Source organism: Elephas maximus, chromosome 4 (assembly GCF_024166365.1).
Source record: "Elephas maximus indicus isolate mEleMax1 chromosome 4, mEleMax1 primary haplotype, whole genome shotgun sequence".
In the NCBI taxonomy this organism is placed as follows: Eukaryota; Metazoa; Chordata; class Mammalia; order Proboscidea; family Elephantidae; genus Elephas; species Elephas maximus.
In genome coordinates this window covers 55,903,610-55,931,351 of record NC_064822.1, presented here as the reverse complement: position 1 = coordinate 55,931,351, position 27,742 = coordinate 55,903,610, and the positions used below count along the sequence as shown (strand labels likewise).

Below are 27,742 nucleotides of genomic sequence, written 5' to 3'. Positions count from 1 at the left end.
TATTTTCTATCACACCAAGCTGTTACCAAGCATCTTTTCATGTCTAGTGCTCTACTGGGTACTTTTCAGAAAGAGGGAAACCAGCTTTGACGGACTTAAAAGATAAGACAGATAATAATCTTGCATGCTGATTCTTCCTCTCACTCATAAAGAATGCCTAGGGATCTTGGCTAATTTTCAGAGCATAAGACTCCTAAAGAACATCATTTGGTGATAATAATGGTGTTTTCCTACCTCCCCCAGAGCAGCAAATACATTCTTTGTCTCTCCATTCAAACCCCAGTCCCATTTAGGGCATATGTTTTGTCCTAGCCTAAAGAGGACCACTCAACTTCCCTGTCCACCTTCTGCAGGGCCCACATATCTCTGCCCAAATGTGGTACCATTCCAAGCCACATGGGCCAAGAGTACTGACAGGTTCACAACCCGCAGGCACATGACCGGGTGAAGCTGGGAATGTAGAATCATTGCCAAGTTGGGCTTCAGTCTCAGATGACATCCTCTCAGTAGGGAAACTGGCACCATTTTCATCTAGTTTTATGAGACGTACGGTTTAAATATTTCAGAGCCTTGAGTCATTCCACAATTGACTCAGATGTGTTTCTGATGATGTTTGATGCAGTCTGCAGAGCCCTGCAGTGGACTTTCTGAATCATGCCTCATGAACACAGGAGATTTATTAGGCAAACCTACCCAAGGAAGCAAATGAAACTGGCACCTCCAGGGAACTCAACCTGAAGGACACTCCACCTAAATTCCAAAGCTCCAGAAACAATCCCATTCCTACCAAATAACTAGCTGTGATGGTCTAAACCTTAAACTCCTTCCTAGTTTTCTTAACCTGTGGTTTTCTATTGTGAGAAGACTGGATAAAATTAGAAAGACTTTACCCCCAAAAAGAAGAGAGCCATCCTGGGGCCATTTGCATTTCATGCCCACCAGATTCAATTTGTCATATAAAGAAAAAGAAAAATGGCTCTGTTCCATGAATATCCCTAAAGGGACTTCTGGTAATAGAGGGTAAAGTTCACTTGCTCTGGCTAGCCAAAGAAGTTTGACGATTGAAAGGGACCTTGAAGACAGCAGGGTTCCCTGGGTTCTCATTAAGTTGTTCACTTCATTCAGGAATGTTGTTGTTGTTGCCAGGTACCATCGAGTCAACTCTGACTCATAACAACTCTATGTACAACAGAAACACTGCCTGGTCCCATACCATCCTCACAATTGTTGCTGTTTTTGAACCTATTGTTGCATCCAGCATGTCAATCCTTCTTGTTGAGAGTCTTTCTCTTTTTTGCTGACCCTCTACTTTACCAAGCATGATGTCCTTCTCCAGGGACTGGTTCCTTCTGATAACATGTCCAAAGTAAGTGAGACAAAGTCTCACCATCCTCACTTCTAAGGAGCAACGTCCCAAAAAATTTCAGACACAAAATCAAACCAGAAACTACTTGAAACTCTGTTAGATATATCCAGCTGGATCTGGCCCAAGAACAAGCAGCTTCTAATAGTGACCAAAAAAAAATATACAACAGTTTTCATATCGCACAAGTATTTCATTAGCATGATTGTTTGTATGTAGTATAAGTGAGCCTGCACTTCCAAGCATTAGCTGTAACAGGATAGTTAGGCAGCAGAGATATAGAAGATTGACGTTAATCATAGCCAGGGAGAAGTCATCTGGAGTTATTACTGCTTGAATTTTTTTCTCTATCCTCTTATTCTCTGTGGCTGGTTGGTTGGTTGGTTGGTTGGTTGGTTGGTTGGTTGGTTGGTTGGTTGGTTGGTTGGTTGGTTGGTTGGTTGGTTGGTTGGGTTCTCTTGTTTCATTTCTTCCATTGTCTTCGTGGTAATTGATGTTCCCAATGTCTTCATTTCTATCCATTTCCTCAGCACTTCATGGAAAATGAATTTAAGTAAATCCTGACTCTAAATACAGTGTCCCAACTTTTTAAATTCACACCCTGCTCCAAACACAAAAAGGGTGAATAAAGCCAGATTAGAGAAATTCAGTCCCCCACCAACACCTTAGGAATCTGTGGTGATGGTTCAAAAAGAGTGAGTTAGATAACAGTAGTATAGATTTGAACACCTAACAATAAGACAGAGGAAATTCCTTCCCTAGAACTTGGAGAAATAATTCAGAGATAACTCGATGCTACCTGGGTCCTGTATGATTGTGCAGAACCAAGTTGGTCAGCATAAAAAATTTTTGATTGGAATGGACTGAGGGTAATTAAATAGCTGAATTGTCCTCTTACCATGAACTGAATTTTATCAACAAAGACAGAAAATAAAAAATTAAGATATCGTTTGCAATCAACATTAAAAAATATTCAATGTCTAGGAATAAATCTAATCAAAAATATGTGAGATCCCTACAGAGAAAACTATAATTTTTATAGACTGGAATTAAAGAAAACCTAATAAATGGAGAGATATATCATGTTCATGAATTGGAAGATTCAATATTGTAGAGGTGTTATTTCTTCTCAAACTGACCCATAGATTCTGCACAATCCCAGTTAAAATCCAAATGGAACTTGACCCAAGGTGAGGGTGGCAGGAGAAAAGGGAGCCACACGGCAAATCCTTTTTGGCCAATAGGATGACCCTGGGTGGTCCCAAGGTGTCAGCGCATGTAGCACCACCATGGACAAGGGATGCAGGAACCTGGTTTGGGGAACAATGTCAGTCACAGCTACTCTACTGCCTACTAGAGGTTTCAGTACCAGAAGGAATGACATCAGTTGCCTGAAATCTGCTACTGATGATGTCTCAACAAGGGCAATGAGGGGAGGGAGAGCTAGAGGAGAGGCTGCAGGCTCCCCCTCCCCAGCAGAAGTGGTCTGCCCAAGAAGCTAGAACCTTGCCCAAAGGGCAGGTTCCTAACCACTCTCTTCCCTATCTTCCATATGGTTCATGAAAGGGTGCTAGCAGGGACTGCTATTTCTAGACTTAACCTCATTCCCCTTGGCTAACGGCATCTTTATTGGGCTACTGCCCACTCATGGAGTAGCCAGTACTCTGCTTCTTAGCATCTTCCCCGACAGGAAGAAGCTAGAAGAGATTTGACCCTGGCAGCTCTCTGTGATCAAAGACTTGGCCTCCCTTTTTAGATTTATCCCAACCTGAAAATAGTCCAGAGAGGAGAAAGGAAGCAAAGTGAAAACACTCATTGACCCATCATGGCCCAGCTTTCTTGAATAATAGCAACTGATGCCGCAGGGTGCACTTTCATGTGACGGGACATGTTAGGACCCAAAGGCATTTCAAACCTAAGCGGTGAAGTAAAGCCAGTAGACCAGCACCATCAAATGGATCTTTCTACAATAAATGAAAATGTTCTATATCTGTGCCTCTTGAGCCCTTGAAATGTAGCTAGTGCAACTGAATAATTTCTTTATTTTAATTAGTTTACATTTAAATAGCCACAGTGGCTAGTGGTTGTGTTGATTCCAACTCATGGCGACCCCATGTGCCTCAGAGTGGACCGGGCTTCTTCCCCATGGCATTTCCGGTATCTGGTATCTTCTAGAAGCCTTGGCTTCTTCAGCACAGCTGCTCTGGCTTCCGTGAAACCAGATGGTTTATCTCACCCACTGTACCCTTTCTCCAGCTGGCAATTTTCTGCTGGACTCATATAGGGGCACCCCTCCTGGTGAACTAAGATATTCTCTTGCCCTGGGATCTCCAATCCCAGTGTGGATTTTCTCCTGACTCTGTTGGAGCCCTAGTGACACAGTGGTTAAGAGCTCGGTTGCTAGCCAAAAGGTCAGCATTTTGAATCCACGAGCCACTCCTTGGAAATCCTATGGGGCAGTTCTATGGGTCACTGTGAATCAGAATCAACTTGAAGGAAACAGGTATGGGTTTTTTTGTTTTTTTGGGGTTTTTTTCCTGTTGGTTCTCCCAGTCATCCCTGGATTTCTCTAGGCCTTGTCAGAGGCAAGTGCTAAGGCCCTTCCTCTGCAGATTCTCTCCCATTCAGTTCCTGAACTAATCCTAACTAAGGCAGAGAGTGCTTTAGAAATTCTCACTCCCAGGTGTGGTCTGGAATTAATCTTGCTGCTGTAGGCCCAATAAAGGGTGTGCCTATGGTGGGCCCTGGTACCCAGCTACTCTTTGTCCCAGTACCTTGGACTTCTGATGAGCATTTTAGTGCCCCGGTGAAACTGAAATCTGAGATCCCTAATCCCCTACCTGGTTCTTATCTGACGCCTACCCTAGAGGAACAGAACCTTGCCATTATACATCCCAATTGCTAACCAGGGACTTGCTACCTAATAGCGTTGATATGACTTCCAAAGTGGAGGCCAGGCTTCCAGCCATGTTGTTTCCCCAGCTCCAGCTCTGCCAGCAGCCTCACACTGCCCACTGGCTTCTGCTGCTTGACCCCAGTATCCCTCATAGCAAGTCATCTAAGTTATCTGGAGCCATGACTCCTTCAGCCTGCCCCTAAACACAAAGAGTTTAGTCAATACTTTCAGAATATCAATTAACAATGGGGCAATAATTCAGTTGCCACCATATTTTCCCTACTTGAAAGACTTTTTTGAGGCCCACATTATCTTTCAGGATAGAGGAAATGAAGGCAATGGAGCCATGGCTTCTTCTCAGAGAGCAGAGAGGCAGAAGGAGGGTGAAGTTGTAGCAATGGCAAATGCTGACCAAGAGCCAAGTTCTTCTGTCTTCTAGTCTCTTACCCTGAAGACTGCATCAATGGGCCTCTCAGCATTTTCCTTGGCTCAGAACTAGGGATGAGTCATAACTAGCAGGCAGCCTATTTAATGAGGTGCTACCAGAATCAGAGCTGCAAAGGACAATGAAGGGACAAATGCTCTGTCTTTGTTAGAACCACTCCCCCAAGCATAGGGATGGGCACAGCCTTCCTCAGGTCTCACCCATGTGAGCAACAGCTGATCTGTACAAGGAAGAGTCAGGGGACTTCTGAATGGTCCTCTTGGTGGTCAACACCATGGATATTTGAGCAGGGCCAGCCTGCTCTACATCTCAGCAGTCTCTGAGCCTGAGAGAGGGTGTTGCTGGCATGAAGGCAGGCTTCCTCTCTTTCCAATGGGAGCTGTCAGGGATCACATGACTTTCAATGGCCTGTAGAGCAATCTTCTCACTGCATACTGTTATTCTTAGAAACAACCTTTGCTCTTGGGAATGATTCTTGGCCTTGACATGGGTGGGCACAAGCTCTGTCAAGGTGGGAGCTTTGGGAGATACCCTGAGGATGTGGTCAGGATAGAAAGGGCCATCATTGGCTAACTTCTTTTCACTGGGCTTGTGTCAAAAGGGCCGTCACTCGCTAACTTCTTTTCACTGGGCTTGTGTCAAAAGGGGCAGACTAGAGCTGGGTCAGACTCTCAGTTCCCACTTGGACAGGCAGATCAGGAAAGCTGGAATGGGGAGGTGGCTGCATAGGGAGCACTCTGGGAGAGCACCTGCTTCAGCAAAGAAACTCAGCAGCCCAAGGTTCTCAGTCTACTCTTTCCACTCTATCCATTCTAGAACTGTTTTCCTTAAAGATCCAGTCTCTGGTTTCCATTTGCAAATAGCTTTCCTCATACACCCTAACAACTTTATAAGCCACATCCTCCAGCCAACTTGGAGCTCTTCAGGGGTATCCGTCCTCTGTATGTATGAGAAAGGGGCTTCCAGAGCTGAGGGTGCAAATTCTTCAGGCTCACTGCTTTGGGCATTGGTGTCCTCGTCCTCCATGAACAAGCTGCTCCCAAGGAAAAGGGCCAGGATTCTGACACTTACCTGGTAGGTGGAGAAGCTAGGGTAGCAACCTCAGCAGACCACTCAAGCTCCAAGTCAGTTAAGAGATTTACTTGTTTGATCTAGGGGAGAGAAACATTTTTACCAACTGTGAGCAGGGCCTACTTTCCTATGCAGGCCAATGCAACATATTTGGAATGTGTCTTCCATTAACTTTCAAAATCAGGCATGTTGACATACCGCAGCAAAGGCAAAGGCTTGGTTCCTAAATGTTACTTCTTTGTTGTTAGCTGCCACCGAGTTGGCCCCTGACTCATGGGGACCCCATGCATAAGGGGATCAGCCCATTGTGACCCACAGGGCTTTTATTGGGTGATTTTTGGATGTAGATCGCTAAGCCTGTCTTCCCAGTCTGTCTTGGTCTAGAAGCTCTGCTGAAACCTGTTCAGCTTCATAGCAAAATACAAGCCTCCACTGACAGACAGGCAGTGGCTATGCTGAGGTGCATTGGCTTGGCTGGGAATCTAACCTGAGTCTCCCCGTATGGAAGGTGAGAATTCTACCACTGAACTACCACTGTCCCCAAATGTTGCTAAGTCTAATAGAAACAAAGCCACAGGAGAGGAGGATGCGTGAGCCTGTATGAGAGAAGCCACTAGTCAGTATAAGGAGAGGTTCAGCGAACGATACCATGCCCTGAGCTGCCCCATAGGAGCCCTGGGGCAGCCTGGGGCAAATGGAGTGAGAAGAATGACAAGACCAAAATTTCTCTAAATGCCCTCGTCTTGGACTCTGAGGAGCCAGAAAGACCCTGTGGGCATGATTCCATCAGGAGGGCAGGAAAGACACTGATTTCCCCTGCTCTTCCATGGGATGATAGAAATTTCAGGACTCTTTCTTTAGAGCATAGCAAAGGGCCCAGAGAAGGCAGGGGAAAGTGAGATGACCAGTAGGAAAGCGTTCACACCAGGGCCATTTCCTTTTTTTTTTTTAAGTAAGAATCTTTTAGAAACTCGGTTTATTTCTACCAGATAATTTACATTGCTGGCTGAAATCTCCTTTATCTCCCAAGTTTACCTCTGGCTCCAGCTATGCCACTTGCCAATAAGAACCCTGGTGGCGCAATGGTTAAGAACTTGACTACTAACCAGAAGGTTTTGCAGTTCGAGTCTACCAGCCACTCCTTGGAAACCCTATGGGGCAGTTCTACTCTGTCCTATAAGGTTGCAATGAATTGGCATCTACTCAACAGCAACAGGTTTGGTTTTTTCGTTAACAATTTTAAGTTAACCGTACATTTTGCATTATGCAATCATTTTTGCAAGGCTTAATTTTTTACAAAATCAATGTTTGCCTTATTTCTTTGCTTGATCATCTATTGCCGTGAGGTCTCAATAAGAAAGAAAATTCTGGTAGATTGAGAACCAGGAAACCAGGATGCTACTTCATCACCTTGAATGAGCTAGTTGGGTGGGAGGGTGGGGAATAGGTAGCTCATACAGCCACTTGCTCTCTCCATGTCTCAGTTTCTCTGTAAAATAGGAAACTGGCTTAGCAGACTATGGTGAGCCCGAAAGAGATCATGTCTAAGAAGTAACTAAGGCGTCTGGGGAAAGTGCTGCCCAGATGATACATGGCAGGATCCCTAGGCCTGGGGAGTTTGCACCCAGCCCTCTAACTCAGCACAGAGGGAACTTCAGCTTCTGCCTTATTGTGCTCTTCTTGTCCGTTATCATTTTCAAATGGATCCTTTTGCAATTCTAGTGTTCTGTTCTCTCCCATCCTGAGCTCATTTATTCTACCCCTTCAGCCAGATTTCTGCCTAACACCGTAATATAATTTTAAGGCTCATTCTAATGCATCCTTGAAGTTAGATTGCATAAGACGTAGTATAAACCATGCAATACTAATGTCTAAAATTATTACTCAGCCTTTCCTATGGCTAATGCAACCCATTACTGGGCTTTACAAGATTTTAGCTCAGTTATTCACCATTTCCTCTCTTTCCTCTGTCCCCTAAGCCTTGTCATTCTTCATATCATTTATTTCAAGAATTCTCCCTGTACGTTGTTAACTAGGAAACGCTGGTGGTATCGTGGTTAAGTGCTACAGCTGCTAACCAAAGGGTCAGCGGTTTGAATCTGCCAGGCGCTCCTTGGAAACTTATGGGGCAGTTCTACTCTGTCCTATAAGGTCGCTATGAGTTGGAATCAACTCAACGGCACTGGGTTTGGTTTTTTTGGTTTATTGTTAACTAGTGTTTTGTTGGAGGCTAAAATTCACCAGCAACCCAACAGATATTTTATTGAGCATCCCATGTACTAGACAGTGTGCTTGGTACAGGGGGCACAGCAGTGAATACAAGTAGGCTGGTTAGCCTACTCTTGCCAACTTTGCCTTTTAAAGAGTGGGCCTCCCTGACTCTGGTCTGTTTTGGGGTCTTGTGGAGTCCCCCTGCTCATCATCTCATTAATCACTGGAAACCCTGCTGCTAAGCCTAGTACTCATATTCCTACTTAAGAAACAATCCATAAGCACATTAACCAATGTATCAATTCCTACACCTCAAATTTAGTTAAGTAACAGTCAGAAGCAAGGAGGGAAGTGAATAACATGTATAAGTGTCTGATGAACCAGACATTGGGTTAGGTATTTTACATTTATTATCTCATTCAATCTGTAAGTAAATTATCACGGCCTCCCATTTTACACCTGAAGAAACTGAAGATCAGAGAAAGGCTAAGTAATGGGTTCAAGATCATAGAGCTAGTTTTTTCTGTTTTTTAGTGTTTTGTGGGGGGGCGGGGGTTGGTTTTGTTTTGTTTTTAACAAACATTTGTATAGTGCTTATTGTGTGCCCCTCCCGTTGTACACACCCTAACAAACATTACTCATTTAATCTTCGTAACCATCCTGGGATCTTAATCCAGATGTAGGAAATTTAAATGCCAAGCTCTTTCTATTACATCCCATTGAAACAACAAATGTAAATAGGCTGGGATGTTGCCGTACACTTAGTGGGTCCTCAGCAAATGTTAGGTTTCTTCCTTATAGCAGTACTAGTGTAGGAAAACCAGAGACAAAATGAAAGTAAGCCATTCTCAACAGCAACTGTATGGAAATTAATGTCGTCGCTCCATTTCTATGTCCTCTGCGTCTTCTGAAGCTCCTTGTTTCCTCTCTGCCTCTCATTTGACTGTGCTGTCTTTGGCCCCCATGTTTCCTTGGATTGGTTTAGATTTCCTGGATTTCCTTTCCAAGTCTGAAGTGACAAGTACTTTCAGGAAAGGGGCAATCACTTGAAAGGTGGGCTCAGAAAAGTGAAACCATAGCCTAATACATATTCACGCACATACCCGCACACTCGCAAATACACACACGCTTGCAATGGAAAGACTTGCAAATTGTGGAGACAAAAATTAGACTGCTGAGTTCCTTGAAAGCAGGTTCTGTTTCATATTCATTTTTGTATCCCCAGTGTTTACCTCACACTGTGTCTGTCCTGTGGTAGGCGCACAGTGAACATTTAACACATGAATGGATAAGAATTATAAAACTGGAGAGCGAGGAAAAGAGAGTCATAATATTAATGTCAGAAAATACCCTTAAGACCACTGATCTTCCATCAGTGCAGAAATCTCCACACATCCCTGACAGGTGGTCTTCCAGCCTTCTTGTCAACATTTTCTGCTGTAAAGGCCTCTCAATATCTAAAGGCAGCTCTGTTGGGAAGCTGAAATGTGCCTTCTGTAACTTTCACATGTCAGTACTACATTTTCCATCCTTCCTTTCTATAGAGACTATTTGAGTACCTACAGGGTGCTCCCTGCTCATGAAGATGTTGAGGACAAGCAGGCATGGTGCCGTGCCGCCTTTATAGGGCTCACCGGAGACACCAAGAAGCAAATAGACAAAGAAGTTACAAAATGGAGTGACTGCTACAATGGGGAAAACAGGCTACCACAAGGGAGAGTAGTAGGGAAGAGGGGCCTATTTCAGATAAAGTGGTCAGGGAGGGCACTAGTTACATTGAGCCCTGGAGATTGAAAAAGAACCAGAAGAAGAACATTTCAGGCAGAGGGAAGAACAAAGGTCCTGAGATAGGGACAAGCTCAACTTGTTCTGGGAACTGAGAGAAACAAGTGAAGGGGAAGAGTGGAAAGGTTCCCTAGCACACAGGCTCTAGCACCCATTATCCTTTGCCGTCTAGTCAATTCCAGCCCATAGCAGCCCTACAGGATCATAGTAAAACCCATTGCCACCGAGTCAATTCCGATTCATAGCGACGCTATAGGACAGAGTAGCACTGCCCCATAGAGTTTCCAGGGAGCGCCTGGTGGATTTGAGCTACCGACCTTTTGGTTAGCAGCCGTAGCACTTAACCACTACGCCGCCAGGGTTTACAGAAGGGGTGGGGCAGAAGCGATAAACGGCGGGGGGTCGGGGGGGAATTACAGAATCTGATTTACGTTTTTGAAACAGCATGCTGGCTGCTTAGTGGAGAATGGACTGGTGTGGGGTAATACGGGGAGCACTTAGGAGCCCCTTGCTGGAGGTGTAGTCACGGTAATAGAGATGAAGTGAAGTTGGCTAAGTCATGATATTATTTGAGGTAAATTGGGTGTGAGGGGGAGGAGGAGGAACCAAGAATGGCTCGAAGGTTTCTGGCTTGTCCTAGATGGATGAAATGGTGGTGCCATTGTTGAAATAGAGAAGAATAGGGAGAACCCAGTTAAAGGAGGGCTTTTGAGACATGTTAGGATAAAAAGTTTTACATGGGCAGTTGAAGTCTGGAATTCAGACAAGCACTCTGAACTGGAGATTCAGTTTCAAGAACCAGCACCATGTACTTTGCTCTAAAGGTAGAAACTCCAAGAATCCTATTCAGTAGCCTCCATGTCCTGGGAGAGGAGAAGATGGAGAATGGATGGAATAGGAAGGCAACTGGAAGAGAAATGAGAAGAAAAGGGGTCAGGAGGCCAAGAGCCAGAAAGGCTAAAATGAGGGATGAAGAAGACACCAATTCATAGCACAAAAGTATGAATAAGTTAAGCCAGCTGCAGAGAAGGGAAGGAACTGTCCTTCAGACCTTCTAGAAGCTGAGGAAAGACAGAGAGGCCAGAATGCTGCCCTGCTGTCCAGAGGCTGGGGTTTCTTAAATGTGTGGTATTTCCCTCCTCCATGTCCTCACTTGATAAACATACAAGGACTCCCAATAATGCTACCCTTTCTTCTGTACTAGAAATCCCTTTCCCAGGAGGAGCTCAAAGGCAAAGGGCTTCCAAGTGCTCACTTGACGTATCTGAAAAGGAGCCCAGGACCTCTCCTTTGCCCAGCCATGCAGGGTTGAATTTACAATAATAATAATAATAACCTCGTTGCCATCCAGTCGATTCCGATTCATAGCAACCCTATAGGACAGAGTAGAACTGCCCCATAGGGTTTCCAAGGAGTGCCTGGTAGATTCAAACTGCCAACCTTTTGGTTAGCAGCTGTAGCTCCTAACTACTAGGCCACCAGGGTTTCCCAGGTTGAATTTAAGGGCCTCATTATTCTGTAAAGGGAGACGCTAAGACAGACCTCCTATACTAAACTTCTCTTTTGCTACGAGATTCCTTCATATAAAAATACGTGGTAAGGGCATTGAGGTTTCCCTTCTCTGCCTCTACAGTACTTAAGCTAGGGACAAAGATTTTCCCACAGTCATCATCATTTCTTCACAGTCCTTCTTCTCTCCCCTCTTCCCCACCACTACCACCTCACCTCCGTTCTGCCCATACAATAGTTAGGTCAGCCCTTAGGCACAAAAATCTGGCTGGTTCAGTTCTCCGTGTCCTGGTTGACCTTCTGTGGGGTCTCAGGGAAGATCTTCAGAGTTCAACAGCTACTTTCAGCCAAGTGGGGACAATCCTGGCAAGAAATACACAGGTCTTGGAGTCCTTTTTGAGGGAAGAGTTTTTCATCCCCATATAGTCATTAATGGAAACCCTGGTGTCATAGTGGTTAAAAGCTACAGCGGCTAACCAAAAGGTCGGCTGTCCAAATCCACCAGGCACTTCTTGGAAACCCTGTGGTGCAGTTGTACTCTGTCCTATAGGGTCTCTATGAGTTGGAATCAACTCGGCAGCAATGGGTTTTGGGTTTTTTTTTTAATAGTCATTAGAAGTATAGGGGTCTCGAAACCCCTTCCAGGAATCCGGGTCTTGGTCACTGCTCTTTGATCACCCTAGCTCTTTGGGAAGGTGGCCAAGAACAGCCCAAGATGTTGACCAAAGAAAAAGGAAATGACATTCTAGTGGGCCTAGGATTTAGGATTTGAAATGAAAGGATAAAGCTTACGATTAGGTCACATTCAAGAATCAAGACTGTTGACTCTTGCTTTGCCTTGTCTTCCCCAGCCACCCTTTCCTCTCTTCCCCTTGGCCACTAGCAGAAACCTACTCGTTATTCTTCATGGTTCCGATTAGTTCTGAGTACCACTATCAGATTACTCACCCCAAAGCCTAGCGTGGACATCTGCAGTGGCACTGACTCTCCACAGAGGCTAGTCCTCTGCCTTAAATTTAAGACCTTTATGTGCTGGCCCAAGTCTAACTTTCTAGCCATCATCTCCCCCTAGTCTCCTACCTGTGCCCTGGGCTTTATTTAGAATGGATAATCACTATTCGTCTTTTCCATGTAATAGATAGTAAAGTCCCTATACCATCCTTCCAAGAAGCCCTGGTGGTGCAACAGTTAAGTGCTCGCCTACTGACCAAAAGTTTGGTAGTTCAAACCCACCAAGCAGCTCTGTGAGAGAAAGACCTTGTGATTGCTGCTGTAAAGATTACAGCCTAGAAAACCCTGTGGGGCCATTCTACTCTGTCACATGAAGTCTCTATGAATGGAAAATCGACTCTATGGGCACCTAACAACAACCATTCTTCCAGGCCCAACTCAGATGCTATGTTCTTCAAGTTGCCTTCCCAGATCTACCCAGCCAAAAGTGATCTCTACCGCCTCTGAACTCCCAGTGTGCTTTCTTCTCCTTTTTGGCACTTAGTCAGAGCTCTGGCAGTAAATACCTTATCCTTCCAGCAAGACTGGAGAGTCTTTGAGCAGTACTATCTCTTATCCATCTTTAAACCGAACGCCAAACCAGTTGCCATCGAGTCGATTCTGACTCATGGCGACCCCGTGTGTGTCAGAGTAGAACTAAGCTCTGTAGACTTTTTCTATGGCTAATTTTTGGAAGTAGATCACCAGGCCTTTCTTCTGAGTTGCCTCTGAGTAGACTCAAACCTTCAACCATTTCGTTAGCAACTAAGAATGTTAACCATTTGCACCGCCCAGGGACTCACCACTCATATCTGTCTCTCTCTCCAGATGCTAACACAGTAACCCCCATACCTATCATTTACATCTATTCCAGCCTCTCAATTACAAGTTCTAACATCCTAGAAGGAAACTCTCCCAGCCCACCCTAAGAGTTTGCGACTCTTGAAGGGGATCCCTGCTGTACCATGGGAGAGAGCAGGGATGGAAAGTGAAGGAAGTGGCCTCTGATGCCTATATAGCCGTCATCTGGGACGACGTCCAGCAGGATCTCATTCCATGGTCACGTTGTCATTGTTGGGTGCTGTCCAGTCTATTGCAACTCATAGCAACCCCATGTGACAGAGTAGAACTGCCCCATAGGGTTTTCTTGGCTATAATCTTTATAGAAGCAAATCGCTAGGTCTTTCTTCCACAGAATGGCTGGGTGGGTTCGAACCACCAACCTTTGGGTTAACAGCCAAGCACTTAACTCTTGCGCCACCAGGGCTCCTTCCATGGTCACATAGATTTGGGAAATACTGGCTTAAATGTAGTTACACTGGTTTCTTCAGCACAGGCCCTTTAATATGTGATACACCCTGAAATTTTTCCAGATCAAAGCTCTGGAGTAAAAGCTATAGGATTCCACATTTCCAGACTCATTGGAGGACAGGACTTTTGTTTTTTTGTTTTGTTTTGTTGATTTTTTGTAATGGCAGTCAACATCTGACAGAACTTATGTTCTACAGAACATACTTTGGGAAATGCTTACAGGAGGAATACCTTTTATGGGTAATTGTGTAATGGACAGTAAGACTCAGCTTATCTTCAGGTGCTGGTTATTGGCCAATGCTCAGTGTTAGAAATATGAACTACCTTGGAATGTCTGATTTTCAATTTCTTCACTGACCTGGGGAATTCAGCCAGGGGTGCTTTGGAAGACAGGCCTGGCAATCTGCTTCTGTGAGGTCACAGCTTTGAAAACCCTATGACACAGTTCTACTCTACACACATGGAGTTGCCATGAGTGGGAATCAACTTGACGGCAACTAACAACAACCTTAGGCTAAGGTGGTCTCTGGGTGGTACAAATGGTTAACTCAGCTGCTGCCCGAAAGTTTGGAGGCTTAAGTCTACCCATAGGCACCTCAGAAGAAAGGCCTGGCAATCGACTTCCAAAACATTAGCCATTGACATTCCTATGAAGCACAGTTCTACTCTGACACACATGGGGTTGCCATGAGTGAGAATCAACTCCACGGCACCTAGTTTACTGGTTAAGACTTCATTTAGCCTCTTTATTTAATTTTAGTTGAAACCTATTTATCCACACTATCAAGAAACCATGGAAACCCTGGTGGTGTAGTGGTTAAGTGCTACGGCTGCTAACCAAAAGGTCAGCAGTTCGAATCCACCAGGCACTCCTTGGTAACTCTGTGGGGTAGTTCTACTCTGTCCTATAGGGTGGTTATGAGTGAAAATCAACTGAATGGAAATGGGTTTGGGTTTTTTTTTTGTTGTTTATTAAGAAACCATTGTGTCTCCCCCCATCAGTGGAAGCCCCTAAAACCAGAAACTCACTACATATGCCACATTAAAGGAGCCCTGGTGATGCAACCTGGTGGGACAGTGGTCAGGAGCTCAGCTGCTAACCAAAAGGTCAAAAGTTCAAATCTACCAGCTGCTCCTTGGAAGCCCTATGGGGCAGTTCTACTCTGTCCTATAGGGTAGCTATGAGTCTGAATAGACTCAATGACAACGGGTTTGGTTTTTGCTTTGGTTTGGTGGTGCAATGGTTAAAGAGCTCAGCCGCAAACCAAAAGGTCAGTGGTTTGAACCTACCAGCCACTCTCTGGGGAGAGAAGACCTGGTGATCTACTCCCATAAAGATCTCAGACTAGGAAACCCCTTAGGGCAGTTCTACTGTGTCCTATAGGGTGGTTATGAGTCAGAATTGTCTGGACAGCACACAACAACAACAATACACCACATTAAAAGGTGCAGGAAAGGGAAAGAGAAAGAAGGGAGGCAGTAAGTGGATGAAATGTAACAGCTCTGCACAGCCCCTCTGCCCTCCTTCGCCCTCCGATGAGAGCACTGAATCAAGAGGTTTGTGCTACGTAGGGCTAGCTGCTGCCTGCTCAGTGAGTTAGCATTACCCTGGTTATTATTTATTTGTGGAATGCCCACAAGGTACCTGATGCTGAACGGGGCACGGCAGACGGGCACAAATGGGCTTTGTCGGGGAGGGGCCTCCTCGCCACAGCTCTGGTACCCGGAGATTTGCATATTATTGCAACATTGTGACAGGCTTCTTTCCTGCCTGGTGCTTGAGAGCTTTAAAGTCACTACGAATGATAAAAAAAAAAAATGTATGTGACTTGCATAAAGCCTTCGTGTGGGAAGGGTGGTATTAGCTATTACATTTAATTATTTAATGTGGAAAATTATTCACGCTGTGTAAAAAAGCTCGATGGGAAAGTACGCTGTGGTTCTCTGTCTCCAGCCCTGCCACTGGGAAGGAACCTGGAATACACAGAGCCTGAGAGAGGGAAGGGGGACTCCCAAAGCTACGGGGTGCTGTGATGTAAGCCCCAACCAACTCAGGCTGGCGGCACAGCCTGTGCTCCCAGCCACTGCTCTAGATGGTCCAGTTTTAGGGGTAGGAAGGGTCTTCCAAGATGCAAGAGGCTGCCAGGCAGTGCTGGAAGGTAACCAGTGAGGCCAAGAGAAGGTAGCTTCTCAGTGAGTACAAAGTAACAGCAACTACATCAATAGTAACAAACGCAGCAACCAGCCTGCATTGAGCACTTGCTCTATGCCAGGCTCCATAGGTACATTTCATGTATTAAGTCAACTAATCCTCACAAGGAGTCCCTGGGCAGTGCAAATGGTTAACACACTTGGCTGCTAACTGTGAATGGTCGGAGGTTTGAGTCCCCCAGATAAGCCTCAGAAGAAAGGCCTGGTGATCTGCTTCTGAAAAAATCTACCACTGAAAACCCTATGGAATACAGTTCTACTCTGACATAAGCGGGGTCTGCGTGAGTTGGAATCAATTCTACAGCAACTCGTTTAATCCTAACAGAACCTTATAAGGGTTCTCCCTCTATTATCCCCATTTTACTTAAAGGAGGCTGAGGCACGGAGAGGTTAGGTAACTTGCCTACACAAGTCAAGGCCCATCTCTGGAAGTGAAGGCAGCAGACCACTGCATTCACATCTTGTTCACTAAAGTGGGGGCAGGTCGCTGGCTCTAATGATCCCAGTGGGTCATACCTGCCTTTTTGCTAAGGAGGGAATAGCCCATTTGGTCAGGAAGGAGATGGGGACAGGGTAAGAGGAAGGTAGGGTGGACAGTGGGACCATTGAAGGGGTTTCAAGCAAGGTAGGAAACTGTCAGACCTGGGTTTGGGAATGCTGTCTCAGGGCCTGGGTCAGCTGGATTAGAGGCAGGCAGGTGGGAATAGGTTGTCACGGGTTTAAACTCTTTACCAAGACAAAGGTACAGGGCTGCTTCTACTTGTTCTACCCACTCCCAAGGTTGTCTATTCTCTGCTTTCCCTTCTCCCACAAGAAAGCTCCTTGTTATGTTCATTTTAACTTGAACTTGCCTGCATAGATCGCAGTGTGTCTCCCCTACCCTTCCCCTGCTCTACGGATACATCCCTTTAACACTCTGGTCCTGGAGGAGTCCTTTGTAGAAATCAGCTCATTTATTCCAGCATTATAGGATGGAGCAGCTATTGGGATCCTGCAATCTACCCAGGTGCAAACTGAGGCAGAACAAGAACCTCCTGAGGCCTTCAGAAAGCACCCAGCCCGTAATTCTGAGCGTTCATCTGCTCCCAGTGCGAACCCGTAGGCTTCGAGCGATCTGACTCATCTTTGTATGCCCAGGCCTTGCAGAATTCCTGGCGTCTAGTAAGTGCTCATTATGTGTTAGTGAGGTGCATAAATGAATAAAGGCTTTGAAACTTTCCTAGTGAGGAAAAAGTAACAACTAGCTTAATTCTGGAGTCCCTGGGTGGCGCAAACAGTTGTCCTAGGGTAAAATTGCCACAAAGTTATAGTAAAGCAAGATGAAAGATTTTATTCGGAATACATTCCAAGAGGCAAAAGTGGGAAACGGACGAGCATGCTGCCAGCGCCGTGTCTGCCCGAGTCTGAGGAATGTTACAGAATCATCAATATATATTGACATTACAAACGGGTAAAATCATTAAAAGTTTCACATCTTCATAGATTGGCTAAAAACTGCTGTATCACTGTGATTCTACATTTTGAATTTCTTAATAATCATTGGTGCAAGTTTCAGTAAGGACAGTCAGGAGGGTCTTCATTGGTGCAACAAATCTTATTATTTACTAAATGCTAATAGAAAAAGAAAAGAGTAGAAAATATTTGGGTCTTTTTTGCTCTAAGTATTTGTTTATGTGAAAGATCTCATAAAAGATGTTTTTCAAGTTGTCCTAGCTATTGTTTTCATACTTTAGGGCCCAGTTGATATGTCCTTGTGAGTTCTTGTCACTCTAGCTGGGTCACATTCTTTATTCTCAAGGACAGGGAGTAATGGCTCTAATTTTAACTCCTAAGTCGCGGTTAACACACTCGGCTGCTAACCAAAAGGTTAGAGATTTGAGTTCACCCAGAGGCACCTTGGAAGAAAGTCCTGGCAATCTGCTTCTGAAAAAAAAAAAAAAACAGCCATTGAAAACCCTATGGAGCACAGTTCTACTCTGACATACATGGGGTCTCCATGAGTCAGAGCCAACTTATTGGCAACTGGTTTTTAGCTTCATGAGAGAGGGGAGAAGGAGCAGAAAGTGTCCAGTTAAAAGAGAGCAGTGCCCCCACCCCATCACCACCACCCGCCTCGGGCCTCCTCTCGTGGGGACAAGGATGGCATTCCCTGGAATCGGAGGCACAGCCACCACCCCACAGCCTGCTCCTGCCCTTCTCCCTAGGACTGGAGCTATATGTGTAGTGTGTGCCTTGAGGCGCTTTAGAATTAACATATCACAGGAAAGGAGCTGACAGAAAATGTAGAAATCCTCACTCCCTCCCAGGCTGCCAGGGGCCCCTCAAGCAGCTGTGTGCTCCAGTTAGACGCCACTAATTTCCAAGATTACTGTTATGTCTAAATGGCATCTAATGTAATACAATTTATATTATCTCTGCTTGGGGTGTCAGTTACCATTGTGTTCCGTGATATTCCATGGGATCAGCTCTTCACAGACACACTCAGAGATATCGCCACTGCTGCTGCCAGCAGGACTCAGCTCCTGTCCCTGGTTTATTCAACTCTCCCCCATCATTCAGTTCCACAGCCTGGAACCCAGGGAAGATCAGTGCTTCCCCCACCCCACTACAAGAACTTGGCCCAGCTGCCAGCTTCAGATACCTTTTCTCAAATGCTTGTTCACTCAAGCCAGGGGCTTTTGCTCTCTTTCAGGGACCCCTTTCCCTGGTTGAGTACCAGCCATCTTTGCCCCCAACCTCCTTCCTTAGGCCCTACCTCCACCAAATGGCTTAACTACTTAGCTCTGACTATTGACTCAATGGTAACGGATTTGTTTGTTTTTTTAATACTTAACGCTTGGAACCCTGCTGGCACAGTGATTAAGAGCTACAGCCAGCTATAGCTGCTAACCAAAAGGTCAGCAGTTCGAATCCACCAGCCGCTCCTTGGAAACTCTGTGGGGCAGTTCTATTCTGTCCCGTAGGGTTGCTATGGGTCGGAATCAACTGGACAGCAATGGGTTTGATTTTTTTGGTTTATTTAGTGCTTACTGCAGACCAGTCACAGTTCTAGGTGCTTTCCCTGTATTGTCTCCTTCAATCCTCACTTTAACCCTGTGGTTATCACATTTTATAGATGGGGAAACAGAGGAACGGAGGTTGCAATTTGCTTAAGCAAGTAAGTGGCAGAGGTAGAATGTGAACCCCCGCAGTCTACTTCCAGAGGTCATGCTCTTAACCACTGTACTATACTGCCTTTTTCAACTTGGAATATCTCCAATGATGGAGGTGAATCAGGGCACAGATAATCCAAACAAAGGGAAAATCCAAAATACATGTGCATGTGAAAGGTATCGTTTGACACTTTCGCAGCAGTTTTTCATTCCTAATAACGATTTGCTGAAGCTAGTATCAGTTTGGTCTGAATTTTCTCAACCCACATCAGCCAGTGAGTGGACTGCTCAGCAGCAATCAGGAGAAGGGATGCTGGCTGAGGGGATGAGCAACTGCAGATCCGTAGGCAGGGCCACCCTTCAACCAGATGGAGGAGCATGAGACCCTCCCCAGGAGGATGAGAGGAAAACCCCATGGTCTTGACCTCATCCCCAGAGACTAGGAACTTGAAATGGGATATCTACCAAATCTGTAGAATTTAGGAATGGCGAGGGAAAGTCTTCCTGCCCTGAAAACACGACCCCTTCTGGATGATCAGCCCTGCTCGGTTCTGAGGAGTTGGACATTAAGAGGTTTGGTTCATTTCAGGGAGAGCCAAGAAAACCCTTTCCCCAGCCCTGACATATACACCACCATTTGGGCCCCATTCACCAGGGAAAGAAAGAGTGACAGGTATAATTAACTGAATTTCTAAGAGAAAAAAATCTATGATTTTTTCCCACCCTCTCTCCTCCATAGACCCCCAAGACTCCTTTTGCCAGTGGTTTCCAGCAAGTGGTGGGGGTGGGGGGGCGGGGGGGTAAAAATAGGTGTGTGAGTGTGAGAGAGAGAATGTAGGAAAAGTAGTTCCTACCAGGCCCTGCCTGCTTAGGGATTTGGCTAGGTTTTTCTCCCTTAGGCAACCTGTTGACTAAAGTGGAGGCCATAGGGCTTGTTTCTGGAATGGGCGTGGAGCAGGTGGGAGGAAGGGGCTGTTGAAGGGGTGAGAGGAAGAGGCTGACAAAGGGAAAGGAAACCTGAAAGTTGGGTTGGAAACAGCTTCACAGTCCTGACCTGGAGGACTGATGGGGCCCTGGGGCAGAGGGGCGGGAAAGAGGGTATACTGGTGGGGATGAAAAGCTGCCTCTTAAAGGGATTCTGTCACCTACCACACTCTTGGAAAGGACCCCCACTTTCCAGTGTGTGTACATCTCCTCAGGGGCCCACAGCACCCCATTAGGGACTGCATGGTAGAGGCCCTGTAGCAACAACTGGTTGGTCTCTTCAGCCAGTGGAGGCCCTGGCACTGGGCTCAGCCAGTAACCACAGGACAGAGACGTCAGTCAAAAGCCTCCAGTAACACGAAAGGGAAGGCACAGACACTAACCCTAACAGAGCCAACCAATCCAACGAAAGCCAGTGGTGTTGCTAAGGGTTGGATGAGAGCCTTGGTCAACGAGGAGCTGAGTGCCTTGTGTCCTTTTCCATCTGCACATGCACAAAGAAATCCAGGAGAAATGGTGACGAGTGATGCACAGCCAGGAGGCTGACAGGGTCCCTTTAAGTCGCAGCTGTTCCCCTGGGTGCACAACAGCAGCCAGCCGCTTTCTGGAATTAACCTCTGTGTGTTTATCTGGTTTTCAACACATTGCCTCTGCCCTGCTCTCTGCCTTTCTTCCTTTCCCTTTTCTCCTCTCTCAGAGGTGCTGCAGACCAAGGCCATCTTACCCATTTGTTTCAGGTCCTTCTGGTGGATGAAAAGATTCTAGTTCTTTCTCTTTTCTGGAGCCCTCAGACTCCCACCTTCCTAGCTCTCCTCCTACCCCCAACCCAAATAATGTTTTGTTACCACTTTTTCTAGGCTAGATGCTGAATCTTCCTGGAGTTTGCTCTTGTTCCTGTTTCTCTCCCTTCTCTTCCTTGACCCCTCTTCCCTTCCTTTCTGAAATAGCTCTGCCCACAGAGATGGTAATCATATCTAGAGATATTCCCCCCAGTGTTTTCCAAAATCTAATCTTCAAACACACACAGATATACAGGTCACTGGGGTCTTCATTCTTCCCCCTCCTCCTCCTACAAAATCAGTGTTCTCCGTTTGCCCTATAAATGATATCTGAGAACCTGGGAGGGAGTTGGTTGTTTTCTGCTCATAGCATGTGACTTACGTGGGAGAGAGAAATCTCTCTCTCTGCCTCAGAGGCTCTTGTATATTCAGAAAAATTCTCTGGGAGCCAACAGGGAAGTCATGGTTTAAAGCTGACCCTCACCTAACCCACGCCCTGGCCAACCTCTGCCTCCCCAGTCTGGCCAGCCATAGTCTCCGTGGTGGCGTTTCTGTTTTCTTTTGGAAGAAATGCCTGGGAACCGAGAGGCCCCTTTCCCCGTGACCTGACCTCCCACACTAAGAATAACAGCTCCAGGACAGCACGTCTTGCTGTCCCTCTGGAAAGAGGGCATGGCTGGGACGTGGGGAGGTGAAATGGGCTGAGTAGAGCCAGGAGGAAATGGAATTGCACAGACTCTTGGCTCTCGTGAGTTAAAAATAAAAAGAAGAGTTGGCAGCCATCAAGAAAGCTAGGGAGAGAGAGCTGGGAGACTCTCAGAAAACCCTTAATGCTTTCGTACCCACTCGCTATCTCTAGAATTCCGTCTCCTGGAAGCCCTAGCTAGTGTCTGAGAAAACAGGAATATGCTGGTTCTGCGGAGCAAATGTGGCCCAGCCCCATCTTATCCTCTTTGCAGAATATTCCCTGAAAAACTAAAGGAGCAAATGTCCTATTCGAGAAAAGGCAAATCTCTTTAAAAGTCCTTCCCATTCTGATCATGAGGAATAGGACTGTCCTGTTCCTGGACTTTCCTGAATTGTAAGGGTATACCCCAAGTGGTCACAGAGCATCCTTCTCTAGGCTCCCACACCTTCCAGAGAGGCAAATGACCCAGGACACCCATCAGCTGTTTGTAAAAGGCCCACCCACTCAGGACTCTAGGGTCCTCTAAGGAATCCAGGACAGCCTATCCATTGGTTGATGACTTGTCCAGGTACCTCAAAAAGCCTTTTAAGAACATTTATGTCTTCCTTTTTATAAATGTGGTATAAAACAAATAAAATCCATCTGTATAAGACAAAATGATGAAGTCAGGACACTGGCCTTCCATTTCTGTTCCAAAATCCTCCTCCGTGGCACCACTTCCTTCATTTCCTTCCTGAGAAGTCTGTGTCCCCATACCTCTACCCAGACTACCCCTAGCAAAATTGTCCTCAGGAAAGGCTTCAGTAACCTTATTCACTTTAGGATGGAAATGATTGATACCCCTCCTCAGGAACAAGGATCACCCTGGTTCAGTCTGCATAGAATCCAGCTTGTGAATGATTTGGTCCTCTTGTTACTTCTGAGCTTTACATGAGTCACCCCTGAGCCCAGATGACCTGGCCACCCACCTGGCCCACACATACTGCTGTGGTTTTAAGTGCCTTTTTAATTCCCAGCAGCACCCATAGGACCACAGCCCATTCACCTCTAAGAGGTCATATACCTGCGTTCCCTCGCTCCAGATAGACCCTTTCAATGGAAGAGAACTGGGGTTGTAGGAGATGCTGAACGTGGACCGAAAAGTAACTATCCCTGAACGGCTCTGTCTTACACTACCCTGCCCTCACGCCCACTCCTGCCCCTAGCGGAAAGTGGAAAGGGTCCCTTTAAGGAGGGTGGTGAGGTGGGATGGACTGTAGGATGGGAATTATGGAGCAGGAAGGAGGGTTGGACTAGACACCTCCCTGTCTCCCCCTCCCCTCCTGGGCTCCTGGCCATTGTGTGGGCGCTCGGACTCCAGCAGCAACACTGAGGTGCCTGGACGATGATTCTGTCATGATGTTGCTCTGTTCTTGTCTATCTAATATTCCTTTTTAATCCCCATCCTGCCTGCCCCTCCCTTATGTAGGGTTACTTTAGTGATCCCTGGAATGTTTTTGACTTCCTCATCGTAATTGGCAGCATAATTGACGTCATTCTCAGTGAGACTAATGTGAGTATTACTCTGCCCTGCCCAGGAAACCTCTTCCTTCCTTCCTTCTCTGTTTCCTTCTCTCTTACTCTCTCTCTTTACCTCCTTTGAGTTGTTTTTTTTTTTTAATTTCCTGTTTTTACCCCCCTCCAGTCATGCTTTTTATTGAACCTGCCGTCGTCCTGTGGGGAAAAAAAGTGGGAGCTTCTCCTCCTTTTTTTCACGGTCCCAGCTCTATCCTGCTGTGCTGGTCCCCAGTGCACAGAGGGAGCAGGCGGTGGAAGGCGCCGCCCAGCCCCCTGCCAGGGTGGTCACATCCAAGTGTAACCTTTCGACTAACTCAGCTTTTGTCAGGCCTCTGCACCCTGCGAAAACCAGGTTACCCAGGTTTGAGCCGCCAGAACTATAGAGTGGTAAGAGAGTATTTAATATGCCCACGTAACCTCTTTCTTTTCTCATTTTTTTTCTCTTCTCTCCCTTCTTTCATGCCTTTTTTTTTTTTTCTCTTTCCTTTTGTTTTATTTTCCTTCTTTGTTGTTGGTTTGTTGTTTTATTTTTTGTTTTTTGTTTTTTTTCTCTCTCCTCTCTCTCTCTTCCTCGGCTTCTCTGCCCCATGCAGCACTATTTCTGTGATGCATGGAATACATTTGACGCCTTGATTGTTGTGGGTAGCATTGTTGATATAGCAATCACCGAGGTAAACGTAAGTACATGGCGTCTGTACCTAACTGTCCGTGCCTGCTCTAACATTCATTTGTCTTTCCCCGGTTTATTTTTTACTTCATTTTATTTTCTCCTCCCTGCCTCCTTATTTTTAGTTTAGTTTTTTTTTTTTTTTAATTATTATTTGTTTGTTTAAATTGGTTTAAAGAAATATTTTCTTATTGCTTTACTTTGAAAAGTTTTGATTATTTTTTTTTTTTTTTAACTTTTGGAACAAGCTAGGAGTTCCCTTTCCTTTTAAGTTTTGATTGCTGCATCTTTTTCTTTCTTCCCTTATAATCAGCCTGGCATGACTCACCCTGTATAGGAGGATGCAGCTATGGGAATCATGGAGTGAGAAAAAGAAGAGATATTTACAACTTCTGGGCAGCTACTGGGGCAGGGACCCAAACATCTTCTAACCCTCTACCTTCACCCTCAGACCTCTGACTCCTCCCCCTCTTGCCTTTCCACTCACGCAGCATCTTGGAAAGCAGCTGTCTCTGAGTGCATGCCCAGAGTTAAGGTTATGACTTTGCCTGCATTGTCAGCATTGGCCCACTCTCACCCAAGGACCACCTGATTAGATTCACACTGAATAGGCTCCATCTCAATTTAACATTAGCTGCCCGTGCAGTCAGCCTGGCATCCTCCAGGCTCATTGAGAGAGAAGAGTCAAACTAGCCATGTTAGGACTCCTTCTGGTACCCCTCTTCTCTGGAGAAGTTAAAGAGCCAGGTTGTTGGGTGAGCTGTTCTGGGTGAGCTTTTCTTCCTGGTTGCATGGAAGCAGCCTCTGGATGAGTACCTTTCTCCCACATGAACCCACCAGAGTTAACTGACACTTGCACCTGCCTGATTCTCCTCCATTTCCTGGCCCCCTCATAATTCTGCTCCTGGCTCCCTGGCCTCAGACAAAACTCCAGCCCCTACACTCCGGGGCCTTCTGCTGTGTTCCCCTCCCAAGAGCTGCTTCCTCCTATACAGTTTCTACCAGTTTCTGCACATGTCTTTTTGTTACCTGGCATGTTTAAATCTTCTCTCTTTATCCATAGGCAAGCCCTCTTACAGTTAGTCTTTAACATGTGTTTTATTTATTTAGTCATTATTTTCACTTAATTAAGAGACTTGGTAATGTTTGCACAAACCTTTGATGCACTGAACCATGAATAACAGCACAGAGTAGACGTTTTAGAGTTTTGATCTAAGATGTTTGAAACTACCCTACCGACCACCACCATTTCCCCCATGTGCCCCTACCCTCCCCATTTCTACTCCAGTGGGTTCAAATGAGATGTTATCTGCCTGATTCCCCCTGATTTGGAGCCCCTGTTAGCTCCCCTTCCAACAGATGGACTTTGGAAGGAGCCTATTATGCTTTCCATACATCTCCCCTCCCATTGGCCTTTCACCCCTCCCTGATCTTCCTGTAGCTCCAAATTCTATTCCTTCTCTGTCTCCAAGATTCCTGGGTTGTCTTTGTTTCATGGTGTGTGTGTGTGTGTGTGTGTGTGTGTGTACATGCACTCTCCCTTGACTTGTTTCAGTAAACTCTCAGATCATTAAAAGCCTCAGATCTTAAAAAATCCATTTTCCTACTTCTGTGCCTCCCCCTTCCACCACTACCACTGCTGCCCAGCACTCCCAGTGTTGAAGGCTACAAGAGCCCTAAGCTGACCCCACATGTTATCCAAACCCATGAGTTATACACCTGTATCTAAAGAGCAGAACCTCTGTGCTTAGTGTTTGTACCATGCAGTGCTCTGAGCTAGGAGAGCGCCATGGAGCAAGAAACAGGAAAAGAAATGGCAGTGGGCCCTGCGCTCAGAGGGTATAGTTTTTGGACAACAGTACAGAGCCACATTAAAGTACATGCAGAATGACTGATAGCCCAATGGCAGGAAAATACAGGAGAATGACAGCAAGCTGCTCCCCCGAATTCAGAGAGGGCCCATTGCAGTCCCAGGGGGTCCTCTGGGCTCCTTTCCCTATTGGTAAGGCCCAAACCATCACTCAATGTACCATTTTCTTGTAAATTGTTTGTGTTTTTAAAAGAAAAAACATTTTCTAGGGTATAAAGTTTCTACAGAAAAAAATGACTATGTTGGGAGGCTAGAGAGGGAGGGTGCAGGTCAAGAAAACCCATTGTTGTTGATTCAATTCTGACTCATAGCAACCCTGTAGGACAGAGTAGAACTGTCCCATAGAGTTTCCAGGGAGTGCCTGCTGGATTCAAACTGCCAACCTTTTGGTTAGCAGCCATAGCTCTCAACCACTATGCCACCAGGGTTTCCACAGGTCAAGAAAGGAACATGAAAATCATCATGCAGAACCTTACATTTGTATAATGGTTTTCTACTTATCATCTCATTCAACTCTTAACTACCCTGTGAATTTGAGGGACAAGAATTACCATCCTCAATCCATGATGATAAAGGTGATGATGGAGAGATGGCCACATAGCAGAAATCCAGGCTCCTGCTCATGGCCCAGCTAACTTCCCACTCCACCAGAGCTGCTCTCTCTGTTTAACCCATGATGCCCTTTGCTAAATGTACACATCTCACATGACCCCTCCCATGTACTCCCACCAGTCAGGAATTGTTCAAACCTTACCTTTCTGTAACTTATATTCTAAATAACCATAGGGTTGTTGAGGATTGTTTGTTTTTGTTGTTGTTTTTCTAAACAAAAATTATCAGCCCACCTTCCAAAATGCATCTCTTTCTCCTCCCAGCCTCCTCTCACCCCACACTGAGATGCTCCTCACTTCTCCAGCCCTCATGGTTCAGGCCAAATATGAACTGAGGCGTTTGAGTGTTAAAAATACTATTGGCTGGGGATAAGACGAGGCCACTGTATGTGATCGGGAACAAGAGGAAGTGTCTAGAAACCCTGCATTCATTTCTGGACTACTTTCTCCCCTCTCTCACACAACTAATGGCTTCTGAACAAAAACAGCAAGTGTAACCTCACCAAAGGCAGGAAGGCACTATGGGAGAATAAAAAATGGCTGGACTCGAAGTCACAAAACTGAGTTGTTGAATCATGCTTCTTCTTCTTCCCCTAGCTCTTGTACCAAGTGTTACCAAAATGCTCTAAGACTTAATTTCCTCATCAGTCAAAGGGATGTGATGCTATTTATATCAGTGTGTTTTAAAGTTCAAATAAGAGCACTTATTTAAAAAAAAAAAAACTCACTGTTAACTATAAAGCACTATTGGATATGAGAGACTGTGGCACCCAAGCAAATGGCATTCTTTCCAAAACCACCTGCTGGAAGAACTAGGAGGGCCTAGTCTCCAGCCAAGACCATGCGTTAGTCTAATTATAACTTACCACCCACAGGCACTGGTAGAGCCCTTGTTTCTCGGATATGACTATTTTCTTGGAGACAGACAGCAGGTACAGCCAGATCAAGGCAAGTACAAGATTATTGACCACTGCCCATAACATTGAAGCCTAGATAAGCTTGTTTCAAAAGCACAGTTCTGGCATAACCCTGCACCCAGATAGCAACCAATATTACAATAACAAATGATATGAGCAATAATGTTCAGTCTCAGAGGTAGCTCCTTTCTCCCATATGGTTCTTCTTTTAGGTCCTGCAACTATAAGTCTAGACACTCTCTGGTGCAAGGAAGTTTATGGCACCAGGATTTTCTTTCCAATCCCATGGGATCCTTTAGAAAATCCTGTATCCCTGGCTCCTGCACCAGGCCTTCTCATATTTTTCTAGTTCTAGTGTCATCATAAGGCATATATTCCCAGACATATATTTAATTTGAAAGGAACCTTCTACCCTCAGAGGAATCAATGAGAGCTTTTCACCTATAACACATCATTGTTGACTCTTTTAAACCTGTTGAAATCGACTCTCATACCCTCAACGAATGCTTTATTTATCCCAACTACCCTCCAAATATTCCCCACATTAAAACTCACTTCCCTCAACCTTCCCCCCTAAATTTCTTGTCTTTCTTTCTTGCCTTTACTGGGTCATGTACGCCTCCCTCTCAGGAAATGGATTTCCTACCAGGAAGCATCATTCATTCATTCCACTGTATTTCTAGTCATGCCTTCTATGTGTCAGGTACTGTTTTAGGGACTTGGGT

General features: G+C 45.6%; 1 protein-coding gene across 12 annotated transcripts in view; it reads left to right on the top strand.

The window, feature by feature from the left end:
• CACNA1C (calcium voltage-gated channel subunit alpha1 C) overlaps window positions 1-27,742 on the top strand; it is an 896,734-nt gene that overhangs the window by 790,331 nt on the left and 78,661 nt on the right. For 7 of the 12 annotated variants that reach the window (XM_049885094.1, XM_049885093.1, XM_049885090.1 and 4 more), the window contains one exon: window positions 23,546-23,629. The exons of 1 other annotated variant lie outside the window; for it this stretch is intronic. In XM_049885094.1, coding sequence (XP_049741051.1) covers window positions 23,546-23,629 — 84 coding nt within the window. Of the gene's footprint in view, window positions 1-22,863; window positions 22,948-23,545; window positions 23,630-27,742 lie in introns of all 12 variants that reach the window. 4 more of the 12 variants (XM_049885095.1, XM_049885091.1, XM_049885099.1 and 1 more) reach the window with 2 other exon arrangements.